Consider the following 18,630-nt stretch of genomic DNA (forward strand, 5'->3'; position numbering starts at 1 on the left):
GTGACAGCACCCTCGCTTTTTGTCTAGCATAGTCATCCTTCCATTCATCATGTTATGTCTCCATTTCTTTGTCATGCCTTGTTGATTTGTTTTCAAAGTTGCTTTAATTTTTTCTCATAAAATCAACTTTGCAATGCTATACTTTACTCAAACTTATTTATGCTAAGATGGGAGTCCTCTAGAGCAAAGATCAGGAGCCATTATCTTTTTAAAAAAAATCAAGCCATTATCTTATCTTGGTTGATGAATACTTTACTTGAACTTATTTCTTCCAGATGGAGCAAAGATCAAGAGCCATTATCTTTTCTTTTTCAAAAAGAGAGCCATTATCTTATCTTGGCTGGTGAATACCTAAAAATTTTGGTTCACGTGATTAGGAAGATATAGGGTCTATTCAAGTACTTGAGGAGGCCTTTTGAATTGTTTCCTTACAATATATCTTGGTGATAGGGTAGAAATATGAAAATCAAAGGGTAAATTGAGAGGAGGTTTGAATCCCTCCCAAGGCATGTCTTTTCCTAGTCTGATTTTATAATAGCTAGCTCTGAGTTGTTTCCTCCATCTTTTATGCATGAAGGTCATGCCTATGAATGACAATGCAAAAGAGAAAAGTGGAGTATAGATGTGGAACTCAGTGGATCCCTCTAAACTTTCACTTTCCCCTTTTCTACGAAGTAGTTGGCAAATCATTTTCATTGTCACCCTTATCCCTATAACTTAGGGCCAAGTCAAAAGTTGAGCAACTTAGAAGTTATTTCTTCAAAATTTGGACGTATATTTTGAACTTAATGGAGGGGAGGACGCTTATGTAGGCTAGAAGAAATTGATCCCAAGCATCCCATTTAGTCAGAAAATGAAATTTTATCCCTTATTGGTAAAGCATGTGATGTGCCTCAGCTTTTACACTATGCCATGACCGGCCATGATCTAGGAGGTTATCATATCAAAGAAAGTCTATTATTTGACCAACTACTTTTAGGATGATGCTAGGTGGGGACTTCCTTTTCCATCAAATGACAAAGTTGGAGAGTGGGTGGGGGAATCAAAATAACTTCATCATCTGTACAATCTTTCCCATATGTGATTACCAATGTGAATCACTCAATGTAAAGCACTTTCAAATTGCATTAACAAATTGCACAACATCATGTGCGGATAAACATTTTTAACATTCATCAATTGAAAGAGTGGTGACAACTAGCTATTTACAATAGAGGTTGAGTGCAATGAGTATTTCATCGTAATCCTTAATAGAATGTATTGGTAATTAGAAGTACATCTCAGGGTGGCTAATGCCAAGTCAATAGTAATAGAACATAGTTGCCAATTTGCTCCATCACTAAGCACCAAATTAATCACATCCTAATGAAGCTTGCCAACATGTCCTTGCAATATCATCACAATAACATGTGTGGTCCATGCACATTAATACTTAGCAATAGTTCCTTGTTTGATGTTGGAAATTCAATAGGTGAACATGGATGGGACATGGTTTTTATGATGTCTAAGTCACATTAATATGTAGCATTTTAAAAATTCACTCTTAAGACAGTTCCTCAGCCTAGAAGCTGAAAAATTATGAATGAATGAGGAAGCCCACATGCTTGTACTAGTTTGACGAGCACCATACATGTCGTAGATGGGAGTGACTTGATCCAATGAACATAGAAAAATCTTGGGAGACACTTTATCAAGGATTGCTCATTGAAAATATACATCTAGTTACATACTGGAGTACGCTTTCAAAACCTTACAATCAGATATCTTCCTTAGCCTTCATGAAGCCCCAACACCTAGTATTTGGGAGTGATTTTCTAGGACTCGACCATGCACATGTGGATGCATGCACAAGCGTGCTTGCGTGCATGTGCAAAAATGCATGCATGCATGCACGCACACACACACCCATGTGTGCACGCCTCTCTTAGACTCATCTTTTCAAGTGACCATAAGAGTGCTTCCAATGCTATATTAGGGGGAGTGATTGGAAGGATGCTCAAGTTGATCTGGAAGTAAGTATGGTTGAGGCATATGTGATCAACTAATGGTAGAATTTGAGGAAACTACAATATATCACCATACATAACTATCAAGGCCCTATATCCCCATATGTGCATTCTGGATCTACATAACCCACTTCACCTTAATCAAATGAAGGATCGTGTCTACCTAGCCCAAAATCATTCTTTAAGAAGTAGCCCATTTTTTTTTGGGCAAAGTAGAGTATTTAACATGTTTGATGCTATCAAAATGATATAAGAGGTTTAGTTATGTGAGAATAGGTAATGAACCAAAAAGCTAAAAAGGGAGAGTTAACATCTTCCATGGTTGTGGCCTCCCACCTTGTTGGTTTTGGTGGAGGTATTGATGTTTCTCTTTGGCTTGATGGCTAGGTCGATGGCTTATTGACATGTATGGACAACATGGTGCATCTAGTGGATTAAGAAAACACAGTGAGAATTAAAGCATCTACAAGAAACACAAAACTAGTTCTTTCAAGTCAAATGTTTCAAAGCATTCTAGTCTCACTTGAACTTAAGGACTACACCACTTACGGTAATATATTATGATATCTGAAAGGAAAAGTATCTTTTCCCAATCTCACTTGAACTTAAGAACTACACCACATACTAATATATTATGATAATTGAAAGGAAAATGATCTTTTCCAAATTCCTTCTCACAATTCTATAGGTGATGAAAATGGTGAGGAAAATTCGACTCTCTACTTTGGAACCTATCTACCTATTACCATGTATAGCTAGCCATAACAGGCATGATTTCTTCTCTAGTAGTTCCTTATACCAAAATTTTCTAAACTTTATCATTCATTGGGCTTGATTTTATGTTTGAACCATTTTCTTTTTAGCTTATCATTAGGGATTCTCTATGTGAGGTCAAAGCGATTTAAAGAATTAGACTATGATTAGGTGACTACTATTGTTAAAGAATTAGACTATGATTAAAGAATTGGACTATGGTTAAAGAATTAGACTATGATTAGGTGACTACTATTGTTTCACCATCCTTGTAATTCCTCCATCAAAGTCAAATGATTTTGTGCCTCTTATCTTGGAGAGTAGCCTTGTCAAATTTGTTATGCTTAATATGGTTGTGACCCCCTCCCCATGGTAAGGTCCTTGTGCTTACAAAGAATCTCAGTTTCAAATCAGAGCCACTGATGAATACTGACCCACGAGAAGTACAAGAAGAAATACATATAATTTTCTGTGAATGCCACATGTATCATCCATGTGAAAGTGATGGAACACAAAATTTGCACTTGCCTTTGTGGGGGAAATAGTTGTTACAAGAACCATGAGAACAAAGACCCCTGTAAAACTGTGACAAGAACCATCTTGTTTAACCCATAGCTCCTTATTAATAATAATTTTGTTTCAAAATGTGATGGAAAGCAAAATCACATCATTGGCTATGAAGGTACCCTTCTTTCTGGTGAAGCCTTTCAAACTCAGCCCTTTAAGTGATCTGTTCACCTATAAACCCATAGGAGGTATTGAGGACATATACAGCTTCCAAATTGCTTTGATTATTCCCTTTTATGATGCTTTGGATCTATCCTTCTTTAATGCATGTTCTCACATACTAACCAATTTTTGGATGGGTTCCAACATGAGATGACATGTGTAATAGGTATTTAAGTAAATGTTCCCTTTGCTGTAGCATGTGAAAGTCCGAATAATATATAAAATTTGGTTTTAAATTTCTTAAATATCCACTTACAACAGCACTTCTTGATCACTTAAAGCACCATTGATGAGCCTAAAAATCACAACTTTAGAGATTATATAACAAACCTTAGTGTATTATAATGGTAAGAGTCTTTGACTTCCTAATATATATATCAGCTAGATTGTTGTCCTTGGTATGTTTATTGATAATCTCACTCTATCTCCAAGACTTTGTATCCCCTTTATTTCCCCCTTCTTGAGTTTATCATAAATAAGCAGCCTACAAAATTGATAGCTATAATAAAAGGAAGGGGTAAAAAGGGCATCCTTTTTTAATGGACCTTTCCTAAGTAAATGGATAATGAGGTTATTAGTTTGATCAATTTTGTCTTTATCATTGGTTTGAAAACTCAATTTCAATAATGTTTTCCCTTTAGCCATTTTTAGTGCTGCTTGCTTAAGTTCGTCAACTATCAAATTTTTTCTTAGATAGTTATTGTCATAGGTGGAGACTATGATTACTCCCTCTCATCACTTATTTTGTCAACTCCTTTGTCAATTAGTTTGTCAAGTGAAGCGTATTTCCTCTCCAAAAATAGTTTTCTAAGTATTGTTTAACAAATTGCATGATTTCCTTGACTAAAGAGTGAAGCCTCGCTTTGTGGTTGGGAAACCAGCTTTCTCTTATTGTATCCTTTTTCCAACTTATTTGAACTGGGACTCATTTCATGTGTCCCTTATCCAACCCACCATCCTTGAAATTCATTTCTACAACTTAAGGATCAGTTCCTCTCTTAATGCTCATTAAGGATCTGTTCCTATCTTAATGTTCATTCCCTGCTCATTAAATTTAAGAAAATCCCTTTGAGCTTCACGATGCTTCTTTCGATTTTTGGTCTCCAAGACTTGAAATTGACTCTCAAGATTTTGTATCTAACTTGAGCAACCTCCCTTCCTATTGATTTGGGATCTTGCCATTGCACCTTAGGGTTTCTTCTTTATGACCTGCTTTGAACCACAAGGGTATGCATTCTCTTTGACTTCTATCAAAATCAACTGAAAGGGGATTATGATTTGACAAAGGAACTAAGTTGAAGGTTTTGCATCTAACTTCAAAGATGTGTCTACAGCATCTTTGGTTGCGATGGATTGGTCCCCAATTCATGCAAGAGGTAGTGCCACACCAATATCAACTACTGCATGTGCAAAGGCTCACTATCAGCAAAGTGTATCTAAAAAACAAATACAAGAGAACAAAAAGAGAGATTTTATTTAATCACAAGATGAAAGAAGAATCCAAGGAAACAATTACATGGAAATTGGCACAATGAAGAAGGTGGAACAATGGATCAAAATGCCTTGGCTGTGCATGTAGAGATTCTAGTGTATTAAGACCAGTGTATTAAGACCCTATAACTTTCGAGGTTTAATTGTTACACCTCTAAAATCAACACATGTAGAGACAATGCAAGAAAGTGCTCCATAATGCACCATAGCCAAAGGACTTATGCCAATGTTACATTTTTATGATGCTTATGGTCAAAGCTATCCCCTTAAAATCATACTTCATAACTTTTCTCAACTTTAGCACTTGTGAATTTAATAAATAGCATGTCATTAGGACATACAACAAAGGTAAAAGTCTAGTGAAGTAAATAAGAGCATCCTAGGAAAGATTCCTATGAGTGTAGCAATGAGTATACCAAGCCAAATAGAGATATTGATATGAGGGTGGCAATAAGTAGATCAATATTAGTAGCAATGAGTAGATCAAGACAAAGCAAATGAGCCATCAATCCATAAGTAAAATATTAAGGGGGGAAAGAGCTAGAAGATGAAAAGAGACAAGGATGCTTCATAGGATAGAGAGATTGCTACATTTTGTCACCATGAAAGGAGGCCCTCCTTTTACATGCACTCATAATCGCATGCCGCTCTCCCCAGTCTTTTATCTCAATCAAATTTTCCAACTTCTTTTCACCCTCTATCATGTGTTCCTTTCCCTCAACTAGAGACAACTAAATGATAGTTTTACTTTTGGAAGGTTTTGGTACATGCTTATAACACTTCCTTATGATTATATAATTGGAAGTAATGTCATAGTCTAATTTGACAATGGTGCTCATGCCATGTCAAATCATATCATCTCAAATCACAAACCATGTAATCTATGCCCAAATCTAAGGTCATATACGGTTTAACTTTTTTTCTCATTCAAACACGTGTATCCCAAATAGTGCCATATGCCGATTTTTGATAGTGATAGAATTAATCTTAATGATCCAACTAGTGCTATGTGTCAAGTTTTCATAGTGAACAGAATCAATCACTTGTTTTTGTTTGAAATTGAACCCAAATGTGTGTTTGTATGCACATGTGCTTGTGTGTGTTCATTTGAGATGTACATCCTCATGGTGTAAACCACAATGTACATTAATAGACATGCCTAATGTCCTTATTCTTTAAATACTTCAAAATTTGAAGCCTTTACCTTTAAAATCCCTTGAGCCTCCTCCCTAACTAATCATTTGAATATCTTGAGGATACGTATGCTTACTATGTGAAATATCTTGAGCAGACATAGGCTTAGTTCTAAATTTGTAAAATATGCTCTCACATTTAGCATATGGATAAAGAATAAACTATGATTGATCAAGGTTTACCCTTTGATGCTCTTCTAAAATGGTAAAGATATGCTTTGGCCAAGGATTACCTTTTGCAATAGAAAACTATATTGACTTGTAAATATTTTGTGGATCTCATCATCATTGGCCATGACTTGTAAATATTTTGTGGATCTCATCACATGTGCCATTTTAGAAGGGAATATTTGCCATTGCTACATGAATAAAGAGAATACATTAAAAGAATGGAATTTATATAGCTTAGATGTATTATAAACAAAAGTCTCAACCTAAGGTATTTACAAATGAATAAAAAGCCCAACAAACATCTAAAGCTTTGCATATTACGAGATTTACTTATATAAATTACACACTTTTCTTGGGATAAGAAATGAACCATGTAAGGGAAAACTGAATTAATGTTTAGGAAGAAGAGGGAAGCATAAGGAGATTTGTAAATGATCATTGTAAACAAGCCACATTAACACAATACATCAAAAGACACGAGTAGAATATGCCAAAAAGCATGTTTCACTGTGCCTTGTAATTGTCGAGACCGTATGAACTACCACTAGACACTAGAATGTACTTATAACAAAAAAATCACAAGCTAAAGTATTTAGACACCACATTTTATGATTAATGAATGATTTCCTATGAAACTTAAGAGCATACATATTTGAGGGAGGTATGTCCTTTGCAGATTCCTTTTCTTAAAATTACACCCTAACAAGCGATTGAAGCTACAATATTTTGTAAGTGTGCATATGTGTGTGGATGTACACATGCGCGCACACACATAGTGCTTGTGCATCCACAAAGTGAAGAGCAATTTCTATACCATCTTTACAAGGTGAATCTGTCACTATAAATGAGTTGTAACCTTGTTTACTTATGAGTTGTTCATCAAAATCGTGAATGACCCTGATATGGTAAAGACCTAAACAAGTGTTTTAGCCTTGCTATACGGTGGGACATGGAAAAAAGTGTGAAGTAGTTGCTTGGGTAAATGCACTTTAAGACAACTTTTTGACATGGAATAAGAGCGTGATAAAGTTATTTTGCTCCATTAATTGATTGCATGTCCCACATGTGGGAGCCATAATCTTTACCCCCATGCTTCCATCTCTGTTGACACCCTTTTAACTTTTCAAACCTCTAATCTATATTCCTCACTCCTCCATCTCTATGGCCAATAAGTAGACTTTAGTTTTTGAGAGTGTTCAGTTAATCCCATCAGTTCGTACCAATAACTTCCCTTTGATGCTCTCTTAATCTTTAATTTTACATTCTATGCAATATTCCTAGCATCTTTTCATATTTGGAACTCTGTCTTCTAGGAGAGTTCATTTAAAAACATTTTTTCTAGTTTAAGTTACCTTCACCCTCTTGAACGAGTCCTCGTTGTATTTGCACCCACATAAAGGACTATACAACCCTTAAGTGAGGGCAAGCCAACTATGTGAGCATATTTTTGGGCTTGCACTAGTCCCCAACCAAATCGCTTATGGATTCTTATGGAGCTACCATGTTTTACATGGCTCTTGGAGTCAAGGAAAAATACCAATGACCCAAACTTGAGAACGAGAAACCAATGCTTATACTAATAGGCCAACACACACACACACACACACACGCACGCACGCACGTGGATGTGGAGAGAGAGAGAGAGAGAGAGAGAGAGAGAGAGAGAGAGAGAGAGAGAGAACTCTTTTTGGTGCATGTTTAAAAAACTCCAATGTTCTCCTTAACCAATAATTTTTTAGAGAGAACACTTGAATCGCACGAATGCCTTATTGTGTCAACTAGCTGACCTAGGAGTTCGAGTCGATGATGATGACAATAAAGTAGTTTTTCTCTCCAGTGTACAATAAAATAGTAAAAATCTTGCATGTAAATGCTGATATAATGATGGACAAGATGATTGCAACACACTTGGATGAGGAACATCGTCAGAAATAGGTTATAGATGAAGACAAAGCATATGCATGCAACTCTTTAAAAGGGAATATGACTCAAACCAAGATGTGTGTTGGAGTGTCAGGTGATGTGTTGCTAATCACTCCTTAAGAAGTTATCCCTATTGTGAGCACGTATGATGTGTCAACTCCCCTGCATCGAGAGTAGGAAGCGGGCAGGCGAGCGAGCTATGGGGAATGATATTAGGAGCAAGGTTTGTTTGTTGGTAGTATAGTCCTAATCACGTAATGCATGGTGTGCTACTGAAGGAGGAAGAAGATATAATATAATATTGGAGCTTCAGAAGACATAAGCTTAGAAATATCTTGAGAAGGTATTAAGCAAGGCAGGAGGGAGAGGATGATACTTAAGGCCTTATGACATTGTGGTAGTTTTGTAAGTTCAATGCTAAGGTGGCATGTGGTGCCCCACCTTTGTTACCCATTTTTGAATTTGAGGGTTGAAAATGACATAAAATTCACACCTTCCACATTATGATATTTAACATGGAGAATTAGTTTTTCCTATAAAACCCTTTTTCCACCATGTCATTAGGGCTTAGAGCTTGTTCACGCGAAGGGGAAACCAAGTTGAATGTCAAATTTCAAATTAGGTTGTAGAGGGAAAACCTGATTGCTACTTGAGCCCCTCGTCTCGAGTAGAGCCTAGTAGAAAAACCTGGTTGCAAACCGTTTCTCTCGCGTGAACACGCTCTTAGAACACACGCGCGAGAGCACTCATGCAAGTGGAGAGTTGATTGGAGGATGGTGATGATGGCTAGGCTCAAGAAGCAACGACGAGTTGCCGACAAGGACAGGGTGGTTTGCAAACTACCACTCTCGGGTGAACAGGGTGTTAGTGTAAGATGACAAGTTGAAAATTTAACTAGGTGTGCCAAAGGAGATGTGATAACCTCAACCAAACTCACCCTGGTAACCCTTAAATCCACTCTTGAGGTTATCCTTCAATCACAAGCATTTATTTATTTAATTAATAAGGCTTCCCGTAATAGGAGAAACCAAAAAAGACGCTATGGCGGCATCATGCATGCCAAAAACTCACGTGCACAAAGTTCCAACGTTGCTGGGTCATCTCTACAGTGCTATCGAAGAATTCAACGAGAAAGGTGGTCCTCTCAGAGTCTGAGTCTGTGTGAAATCGATATGGTGTGCGAATTTCGGAGAGAGGAAGACGAGGCGGCACTTGCGGACGGGACGAATCTGATTGATTATGATTGGGCGTTGGTGCCGTTTTCGGACGTGGATAAGGATCCCGCGAAACCCTCAACGAAAATCGCGCGAACCGGCAGCAGCTTGCCATATCTAGGAAGCGCGCACAGCGCACGTCGCCAGCCGGAGGAGCGACGACAAAGGCAACAAAAGAGTTTTGTGGGTGGAAGAAGGGGAGGGAGGGAAGCTTGAACAGCGATTGCGGGGATTTAGGATGCAGGGATGGCGAGAGGATGATGGGTTGAAAGCGAAATCGAGACGAGTGAAGGTAGTAAGACGGATTGAACGGGGTGAAAAGATTGGGAAGAGCGGAAATGGGGGACCTGAAGCCGGCTTTATCCTGGTTTGCCAAGGCTGTAGTCGTCGTCACGCTCGCTCCTCGTCCCTTCGGGAACCGGAGAGGCGCGCTTGGAAGCCCTGGGGTAATCCGCCCATTTATAGAGAGGCCCTACAAGAATTTATGCATCGTCGACGAGCTTTGGATTAGGCGGAGGAAGCGAAAGAGAGCTAGATACCTGTAGCTCTCAGAATTCTGGGCGAGCCATCTTGCGCGAAGAGCACGCTTGTTGCCCTCCATAGCTGCAGAGCTTCCGAACGATTAAAGCTGGCCAGTATGCGGAACACATGCGAATCATTCTCCTATCCATATCCGTTGTAGTGTCTCACACAGTCCTCTCATCGAATCTTTGCTCGTTTTCGTCCTCTCAGTGTGGCCTCAACACCATTCCCATCCTCAATTTCAAAGAATCTCTCCTTCTCCTCGCCCACCCTCCGTAGAATCTACGCAATTGCGTGATTATGACACGTTCTTCTGGAAGGCTTTTACTGGGCGAGTGCGATCGGGGCGGCCGGAGATTTGGAGAATAAAGCGGCGGGGAGTGGCTCTGAATTGGGAGCGCCATTGATTTTCAGCTGGAAGGGACGCCCTTGATTTACAGGAGGAAGGGAAGGGCCCGAGGGAACGGGAGCTCCGGGGAGACAGGCCCGCTGGATTCGAATTTTTTGTGACAGGCGGTTGAGGACGATGGCAATTGGTGAAAGGTGGTAAAAGGGAGAGGACAGCCAGGAGGGCGAGCAGCAGGAGGAGCGATGGAAGCGCTGTGATAGCGTTGGGTGTGCAAGATTGCATGCGAGGGAGTAATATGGGGGATGAGACGCTGCGAGAGCAAGGAGAATCGGGACGGTTCATGAGCAGCTGGAGGAGGAGGAGGAAGGAGTTGTTGAGTGAAGAAATGAATGACGAACAGGTTCTGCAGGGGAAGCCATAGCTCGAAGAGAATTGGTTGTGCAGGGAAAGCCATAGCTCGAAGAGAATAGGTTCTGCAAGGTAAGCCATAGCTGGAGAAAAGGGCAAGCAACAGCAAGCTGTGATTGTGTATCTGTGTGTGAGAGAGAGCGAGAGAGAGAGAGAGAGAGAGAGGAGAAAATGAGCAGGGCCAAACCTGAACGTTGGGCTAGCAGCGAGGAGCATTCTCCAGGAGCAGCAAATACCCTTCCCCATACTCATAGCCATACCCAGCAGCCCTCTTTCTCATGCCAAGCCCCTCCTCTCTCTCTGCCGCAGCAGCACCACCATACACTCCCCCTACCCCAATCCCCCTTCTCCCTCCCTTACCCCTCCTTCCTCCCCAACATCCTCCCCTTGTCCTCTCTGCCCCATGGACCTGACCCCCTCCCTTCCTTCCCTCACCTTCCAAAGCGTCCCCTCACAACAGCACCACCGTTCTCCCGGTCACAGCAGCACCTTTTGCTGCAGCAACAGCAACGACAACAGCACCAGCAACATCACCAGCTTCAGCACCTACAATACCACCATCAACAACCACCCCAACAGCATCACTTGCAACATCCTCAACAATACCAACAACTCCAGCAGCAGCAGCAACAACTGCCGCAACCACAGCCCCACCCACAGCCCCACCCCCAGTCCCACCCCCATCATCACCCACAGCAACCTCTTGACCTTCAAGAGTTTCTCGACTTGGCTGATGGCTCTGCCCATCCAGATAGGAGTGGCTTTGGTCGACCTCTTGCTGACAGTGACCGCTCACATTCAAGTCTGGAATGGTCTACCTTTGGGGAATGGGTGCCCGAGGATGATCCGATTGCTTCTTGGACAGAGGTGTTTATGTCTAGCAACACCGAGGATCCAAACCGTTCAGTAAGTTCTTTTTCCTGTTTGGGTAGCCAGAAGGAAGATTTCAATATTTTTATATAATTTCAGCAAAATTTGCTACACTGCAGCACAAGTTGACACTTGTCATAGCAAAACTTCAAATGGACCCTTCTCTTAGCACACCTCAAGCTGACACTTTTCTTAGCACACCTAAAAATTGTGACCTCTCATAGCACACTGAAAATTAATACTTCTCATAGCACATCTGCAGCATAAGTTGACACTTCTCATAGCACACCTCAAAGTTGTTCATTTTTGGCAGAATGAGAATGCGTTGAGTCAGGTGACACACGGTTCTGCTAGTGGATCTGGAGCTGGTGATCCATCAATTTTAACCAGTGGCAATCACAAGCAGCGCCTAAGGTGGACTCCAGAACTCCATAAGCGCTTTGTGGAGGCTGTTAATGAGCTGGGTGGGGCAGAAAGTGAGTATAGATTCTAGATTCGAATCTAAGTCTCTTTTAGTTTTGGTCACACATTAATGTTGTTCAATGATTTGATCATTTTCAATATAGAGGCAACCCCAAAATGTGTCCTGAAGGTGATGGATGTGCCTTGGCTTCAATTGTCTCATGTGAAGAGTCATTTGCAGGTTGAAATTCTCGACCCTCCTTTCCACCATGCAGAGAGAAGCTTGATGAAATTTTTACCTATTTCAAATGTCTTACTTTGGAGTTCTAAAACTTTGCGCTGATGTGATTTGTGCAGAAATATCGGATCACAAAAGACATTCCAGGCCAACATAAAGGTGAACAACAGAGCTTATTATTGTTAGAGCTGATGTGTTCTGCATCTGGGCTACAGATAATCTATTTGGTTTATAATACCAGCCATTCGTCCTTCTTTGTATATTACTTGCTTCTTGTCCCTCTGCGCAGCATTCAGAATTTATTGCATCTTGGCTCTGTGTAGACACCTTGTCAAGGGGTAGGTTATAATGTTGAACCTGTGGGGAACAGGACCATTTGTGCACATCTATTGAATTTATTGCATCTTGGCTCTGTGTAGACACCTTGTCAAGGGATAGGTATAATGTTGAACCTGTGGGGAACAGGACCATTTGTGCACATCTATTGATATAGCTCTGCTTGTCACAGAACAGGATTGTGAGACGTTATGTTGGTAAACACACATCTCCCAATGGTTCTTATTACCAGTCAAAATCCTAACATCCGCACCCTATATGGAGGTTCCATAGAAGGCAGCAATATACAGCTGCTTCATCCTGCACCAAAGAACTGCTGTGCAGTGAAGATTCCATACAATACAAAATAACAACTGCCTGCTTCTTTCTGAAGCAATAATAACTGCTGTGCACATGAGCAACAAATCTTGTTGTTCATCTTCTGTCATGGATGTTTACCAGCCAATGTGCATCAGGATTCAGAATCGCCTTGCAACAATAGCTATATCCATTCTTGGATTATTCCAACCCAAACAGAACTGTCCCTAGAATTCTCCTGGCGGTTTGGTTGTCAATTTTGTGTCAATCCTTTGTAAACTGATTGCCAATTTAATTGTTGCAAATGCAACATTTGGACACATGCGCTAGTGCATCAGCTCATCGTTGGTTTCATTTACTATTATAATGTTGCTACCGTTACATTGGATTACTACCGTTTCATTACTATCGTAATGTTGCTATTTTCATGTATCAGCAAACATAGATTTTCATCTGCACCTTGTTAAGAAGAACTGTTGCTTTTAAACACTGTTGACCGGTGAATGCCTTGCCCTTGGTGCCTGGTTGAGACCATAAAGGGCCCTTTTGAGTTTGCATGCAAGATGCTCTTTCCATTCTTGTTCAAATCCTTACAACTGTGTAGCATGCAGGCTTCCCTCTTCGTTACACCATAAGGAATGCTGACTCGTCATCCATTTGATGTAGTTTTGGTTGGATCACTGAAAGTATGCTGTGTGTAGTTACCCAATCAGCTCTCCACCCAAGGGTCCAAGAGGTTGGAGAGGTGCTTGGCATCCAGCCCTTATCAATGTGATGGACCAATCTTTCAATTCTCACAAAAAAAAAAAGATGGGCCAATCTTTCAATGTCACATGTGATCAAGGTGGACCCCTTCCCTGTGCACTACCTGTGGCCCATGTGCCCCTTGGCACTAGAGAAACACCATGGAATGTGGTTCAACTCACCAGCTCAAAGAGTTTTGGGCCAGTCCTCCGATGGAATCACTGCCTTTGCCAATCTTTGTTTTAAGATACACTTGATATCTTCAACCATACATATAATGAGGGCCATGACCTCCTTACAGCAATCACAAAGATGCCATGTATTGCATGCATGCAGGTAAATTCTAGGTTGTTAGGCTGGACATGCTTTGATACCGTGTTGAAGCACAATTGTAGGTTGGACCTGATACCAGGTTGAAGTACAAGGAATTTTAGCTTGAAAAGGGCTGTCCCATTGCTTCAAAGGTGTGATTCCTAGACCCTCGATTTCAGCCATCCTGCTCAAGGGGGGTTACGCAGAGGCAAACATTTGTTTTTGGTCTACATGAATAATGAGAGTGACTATGCTTTTGCTATGCATGATGGAGTTCATGGTTTTCAACCTTGTGAGTGACTATCATGAGATTGAAACTGCACTATGTTGTGTTTTTAGAGGATGAGTTTGGGAATGTTCCTGGATTCCTGGATTCATCTAGGTATATGCTTCTGCCATATTAGCGGACATGCAAATTTCACCTTGTGAAGTTTTCGTCCAAGTTGCGGCCTGCTGGTATTGTGATAATTCTTTTTATCTTAAATGGTGCGTTGCCCTATCAGCTAGATTTAGATTTAGATGCTCGTCGGAGAGAGACTAAAATGAAAACATTTAGACTTCACAAGCAGTTGTAGCTTGAATGAAGAGATCTTGGACTACCTTTTGATTAGCCTTCTCCTTTAGTGCTAGCCTTCATCATGGCTGAGTCTGCCCTTCACCTCCGGAGTGCCAACAGAAACTCAATATGAAGACTTTGTATAAATGGATGCTCAAGTATGTGTGGGTGTGTGGATTTGTATGTGTGAGAGCATATTTTTATACTATGGTCTACACCCACTATTGGGCGCTGATGATGTCAGTGGGATGTCATAGTAGCTAGTCCCTGCAATGCATGATGGAGTTTATGGTTTTCAACCTTGTGAGTGACTATCATGAGATTGAAACTGCACTATGTTGTGTTTTTAGAGGATGAGTTTGGGAATGTTCCTGGATTCATCTAGGTATATACGTGAATAATGACACAGTACCATGAGCCAGCAACCTGTTACAAGAAGCATTGTTGCAGGAATACAAGGTGTCCTTGGTGTTGCTGTCCTTGGAAGTTTTTCCTGTTCTTCTTGTGAGTGAATCTGCTCTTGGAAAAGTATGCTCCATCATGAGAGTCCCCTCGGTGAAGGATAGCAGTCTCTCAGCTGCCTGTCAGCATATGCCTGTGTTCAAATCCCCTCGGGAAAGAATAGCGGTCTCTGATAAAAACAAAATTAAAAAAACTCCCACATCACCATCCCCACGGCCTGCTTACCTATCCTATGACATTCACATGATTCTAGGTGTTCACATTGCAACATCCTGAGAAGATGTTAACCTCAAAGCATCAAGAGCGACAATCTTTCTCTATAAACCCCCCAACCTACTCGTTGGCTCCTGTTTCGGAGACTCCCTAGGCAGTGAGCTAGGCTCTGTGAAAACAGGCTGGTCGACAGCTAGTTTTCTTTCATTGTTTTCTTTGACGAGCAATGCCTCACAGATAGCTGATTTGTATGGTTGGTTTTTTCTCAAGCATTAGCAGAAAGTTCTTTTCTCTGGGGGGAATAAAAACCTAAGCTAGAGCACTTTGAATCACCCCAATATTTGCACATGGGTTCTATACAAGTGCACGGTGGTTTGACCAAAGTGCTATACTTATTCGTTAACCCTAGATTAGATAACTCTCAGTTGAAAGTAATTTGGAGGCCATACTCACCATAGGTTCTAAATTGCCTCAACTTGCAGTAGTGACCCATGAAGACAACTGACATGCCTTCTGACATAAGAAAGTATAGTGTTGCTATTGTTGGAGAGCTCACATGAAGGGAATGATCCAAGTTCTGGATGCTCCACAAAGGCCTGGAAATGCCTGTGGGACTTGAAATCTTACGAGCAAGCGGACCTCTAATGGCTCAATTTGTTCATGTGCATGCTCCTTTGAACTGATGAGACCAGAGTGCTATTTGCAGATGCTGCACGTCATGTTGCAGAAATCAGAACCATCTTGAGGGTAAGGAATATGGTCTGATCACCATGACTTAAACATGTCTCCAAACCCTATGTGCATTGATCAGTCACGAATATAAATACAGTAAACAAAGTATTTGTGCCATGGCCCACAATCTTCATGGTCATCCGTTTGAGCAACCCTCAAGTCTGTCTCGACCACTTTGAGTAAAGGTTACCAAGTCTTTCCATCTCAGTTTCATTTTTTACTCTGTTAGGGCCTGTTAGGGGCCCTAGAATTAATGCTTGTTTTTGGGAGTCAAAGTAGAAAGTGTTGGAGTGATGGGGGTCCATTATGTCAGGGGGCAGTTCTTTCCCAATTAATCCACCTCCCTTCTCCTTAAATAACGGGCTCTTCACCCCCTTATACTAATTGCCCCTCTCCCATCCATTCCCCTCAACAAATACCCCCAAAACACCCGCTCACCCACCCACCCACCCACAGAGACATGCACACATTTCATCTGTCCTCTCCCCTTTTTCACACACCTCCTGTCCTCCTTTTTCACCTTGTCTCTTTTTCTTCTCTTCTCTCCTCCCATTTCCTCCTACTAATAGATGGGGGATTTGGCTTCATCTTTTGTTTGAGCTACTTATATATACCCCAAACAGGGTAGAGAGGTTTTGCTACCTCGCATAAAGATGTTCACAGAGTTTTTGTACCGGTCATGGTCATGCTAGAGGTCTATTTGAATTAGATTTTGCCAGGGTGTTGATTTGAATGTTGAGATGATAAAGAGTTATGGTGTTAACTACTCATCATCAAATTGTTCCGTCAACATGTTTGCTTTGAATTCATGAACATTGATTTTTATTTCTTGGCCATTATAAATATTTGTGTATCTGAGTTTAATTGGTTTCACCACAGATGAAACAGAGAAGAGGAGGAGTTCAGGTTGTATGGAGACCATCCCTAGCTTGGACACAACAACGTAAGTTCTTGAACTCTTGATAAAAAAATTAAGTTCTTGAAATTTTTAAAATTATATATTGCCAACATCACTCGCCTGTTAAATTCAAGATGGACATTCTTGCAGGGCATTGCAAATGACAGAAGCTTTGCGACTTCAGATGGAAATGCAGAAGCAGCTTCATGAGCAGCTTGAGGTAAATTGCTTGCAGCATAAACCCAGAGTTAAGGTTATGATCAGGGATTCTGAAGCAGCTAACACATTCTGTCCACAGATACAACGAAACCTGCAGCTGCGCATTGAAGAGCAGGGCAAAAATCTTCAAAAGATGTTTGAAGAGCAGCAGAAGGCAGGACCAGTTCTCAAAGATCCGCCTACCAGTCCACCTAGCGAAATTCCTGGGTTCCATGGGGACACATTGGATGTCAGTGTGCCAGCTCCCAGCGCGTTGCATGAGATCAAGAGTAATTCTGTTCAAGTACAAGAAGAAAGACAGCACAACTTCCACAGTGGGCCAGGACTTGCCACAGCAGAGCCTTTATCTTCAAAAAGGTTAAGGCTAGATACTGGGTCAGAGGAGTCACAGAATACTTTCAAATCAGGGATCGATAGTCAAGCTAATACTTGGGATTGCACGATCAAGAGCTACCCATGAGATTGGTCCTAGCTGCTGGAGTTCACAGTAGGGATCAGAGGTCTTTAATAAAGAAATTAGAAGACCTGACAGAAAGTGGGCAAATCTGCAATTCCTTATCTGTTAAAGAAATTTAATAATACAGCATTATAAATTGGGAGCTTCCTGTGTTTAACTTTTTTCAGAGTCCCACACAGTAGCTTGTGTAGGACCACTTATTGTGTAACATAGCCAAAACTGATCCGTCTTCACTCACTGCTATCTTCACCATTCTGGTCAAGCGCATGAATGAGATACCTTGGTACAACAACAGAAGGCATCTAAGGAAGTTGGTCGTGGCATGGTCATGTCCATCAAGCTTCAGAATTTTGAAGCGTCATTCACAAAAGCAAGTTCTCTTGGAAAAGAAATTAAACTTTAAGAAGCCACTATGATTTGATAGAGGCAATCTGCTTAAAGTTAGCATATTTGCGCCTCGGATATTTTTCCATTTATCAGGCAGAGCTTCTTTTGTACTGAGAAAATCCTTTCACGTTCTGTTCACGACTCACAGATTGGAAATATGGCTCCTGGTTTGCAATGCAACCTTCTTAATTTGGATTTTCCCCCATCCAAGAAATTTCCCCCCCTATAAAGCTGTACATAACCTTAAATCATAATACAGGGGAGAGTTACAATAGGTATGACTTAACAATGCTCAATTCTTTTTTGCAAAAAAAAAAAACAATGCTCAATTCTCAGTATTTTGTCGAGGTTGGTTTGTGCGTGATGCAGAAAGGCCTTTTGGCATCTCGTGAAAGAGCGCTTATGTTGTACGGTTTGGCCGTATATCGTGGGTTATTTGAGCCAGAGTCTCCACTATTTTAAATTAGACAGAGCCTCCACTATTTTAGAATGTCCCATCTGTTTGGTTAGGTCTTCCCAGATGTTACACCATGCTCTACTTTCATTTTAGAAAGCCACCAAAGACAATTCATGAAATCAGATAATGTCGCTATTAATATACAGAATCTAACAAAAAAAAGTCTGCCTGGGATGCATGTGTGATTCAGATGGATGTCATTTATAGGAAGCTTAGACACAGAATTGGATGCAGTTTTCATGCAGTGCATCTTGAAAGAATCGAATCTCAGAATGTGATGCATGGTGACCC

General features: G+C 40.7%; 1 protein-coding gene across 1 annotated transcript; it reads left to right on the forward strand.

The window, feature by feature from the left end:
* The first annotated feature begins 9,392 nt into the window (after window positions 1–9,392).
* Window positions 9,393–18,027, forward strand: LOC147904873 (uncharacterized). The gene is made up of 7 exons (XM_087388883.1): window positions 9,393–11,665; window positions 11,943–12,105; window positions 12,196–12,272; window positions 12,389–12,428; window positions 16,801–16,864; window positions 16,970–17,039; window positions 17,118–18,027. Exons 1-7 carry the CDS (start codon window positions 10,931–10,933, stop codon window positions 17,496–17,498), a joined length of 1,530 nt encoding a protein of 509 aa, XP_087245009.1. The 5' UTR covers window positions 9,393–10,930; the 3' UTR covers window positions 17,499–18,027.
* The last annotated feature ends 603 nt before the right edge of the window (window positions 18,028–18,630 follow it).

The sequence above is a fragment of the Dipteris shenzhenensis genome, chromosome 2, assembly GCF_047967505.1.
Source record: "Dipteris shenzhenensis isolate YYH24624 ecotype China chromosome 2, Dip_SZ_1.0, whole genome shotgun sequence".
In the NCBI taxonomy this organism is placed as follows: Eukaryota; Viridiplantae; Streptophyta; class Polypodiopsida; order Gleicheniales; family Dipteridaceae; genus Dipteris; species Dipteris shenzhenensis.

Excerpts from the sequence above, each read along its gene's own strand:
- LOC147904873 (XM_087388883.1), top strand. The coding sequence starts at position 10,931 with ATGAGCAGGGCCAAACCTGAACGTTGGGCTAGCAGCGAGGAGCATTCT. Across the intron at positions 11,666-11,942 it reads CCGAGGATCCAAACCGTTCA|AATGAGAATGCGTTGAGTCA; the intron begins GTAAGTTCTTTT and ends CATTTTTGGCAG. Across the intron at positions 12,429-16,800 it reads CATTCCAGGCCAACATAAAG|ATGAAACAGAGAAGAGGAGG; the intron begins GTGAACAACAGA and ends GTTTCACCACAG.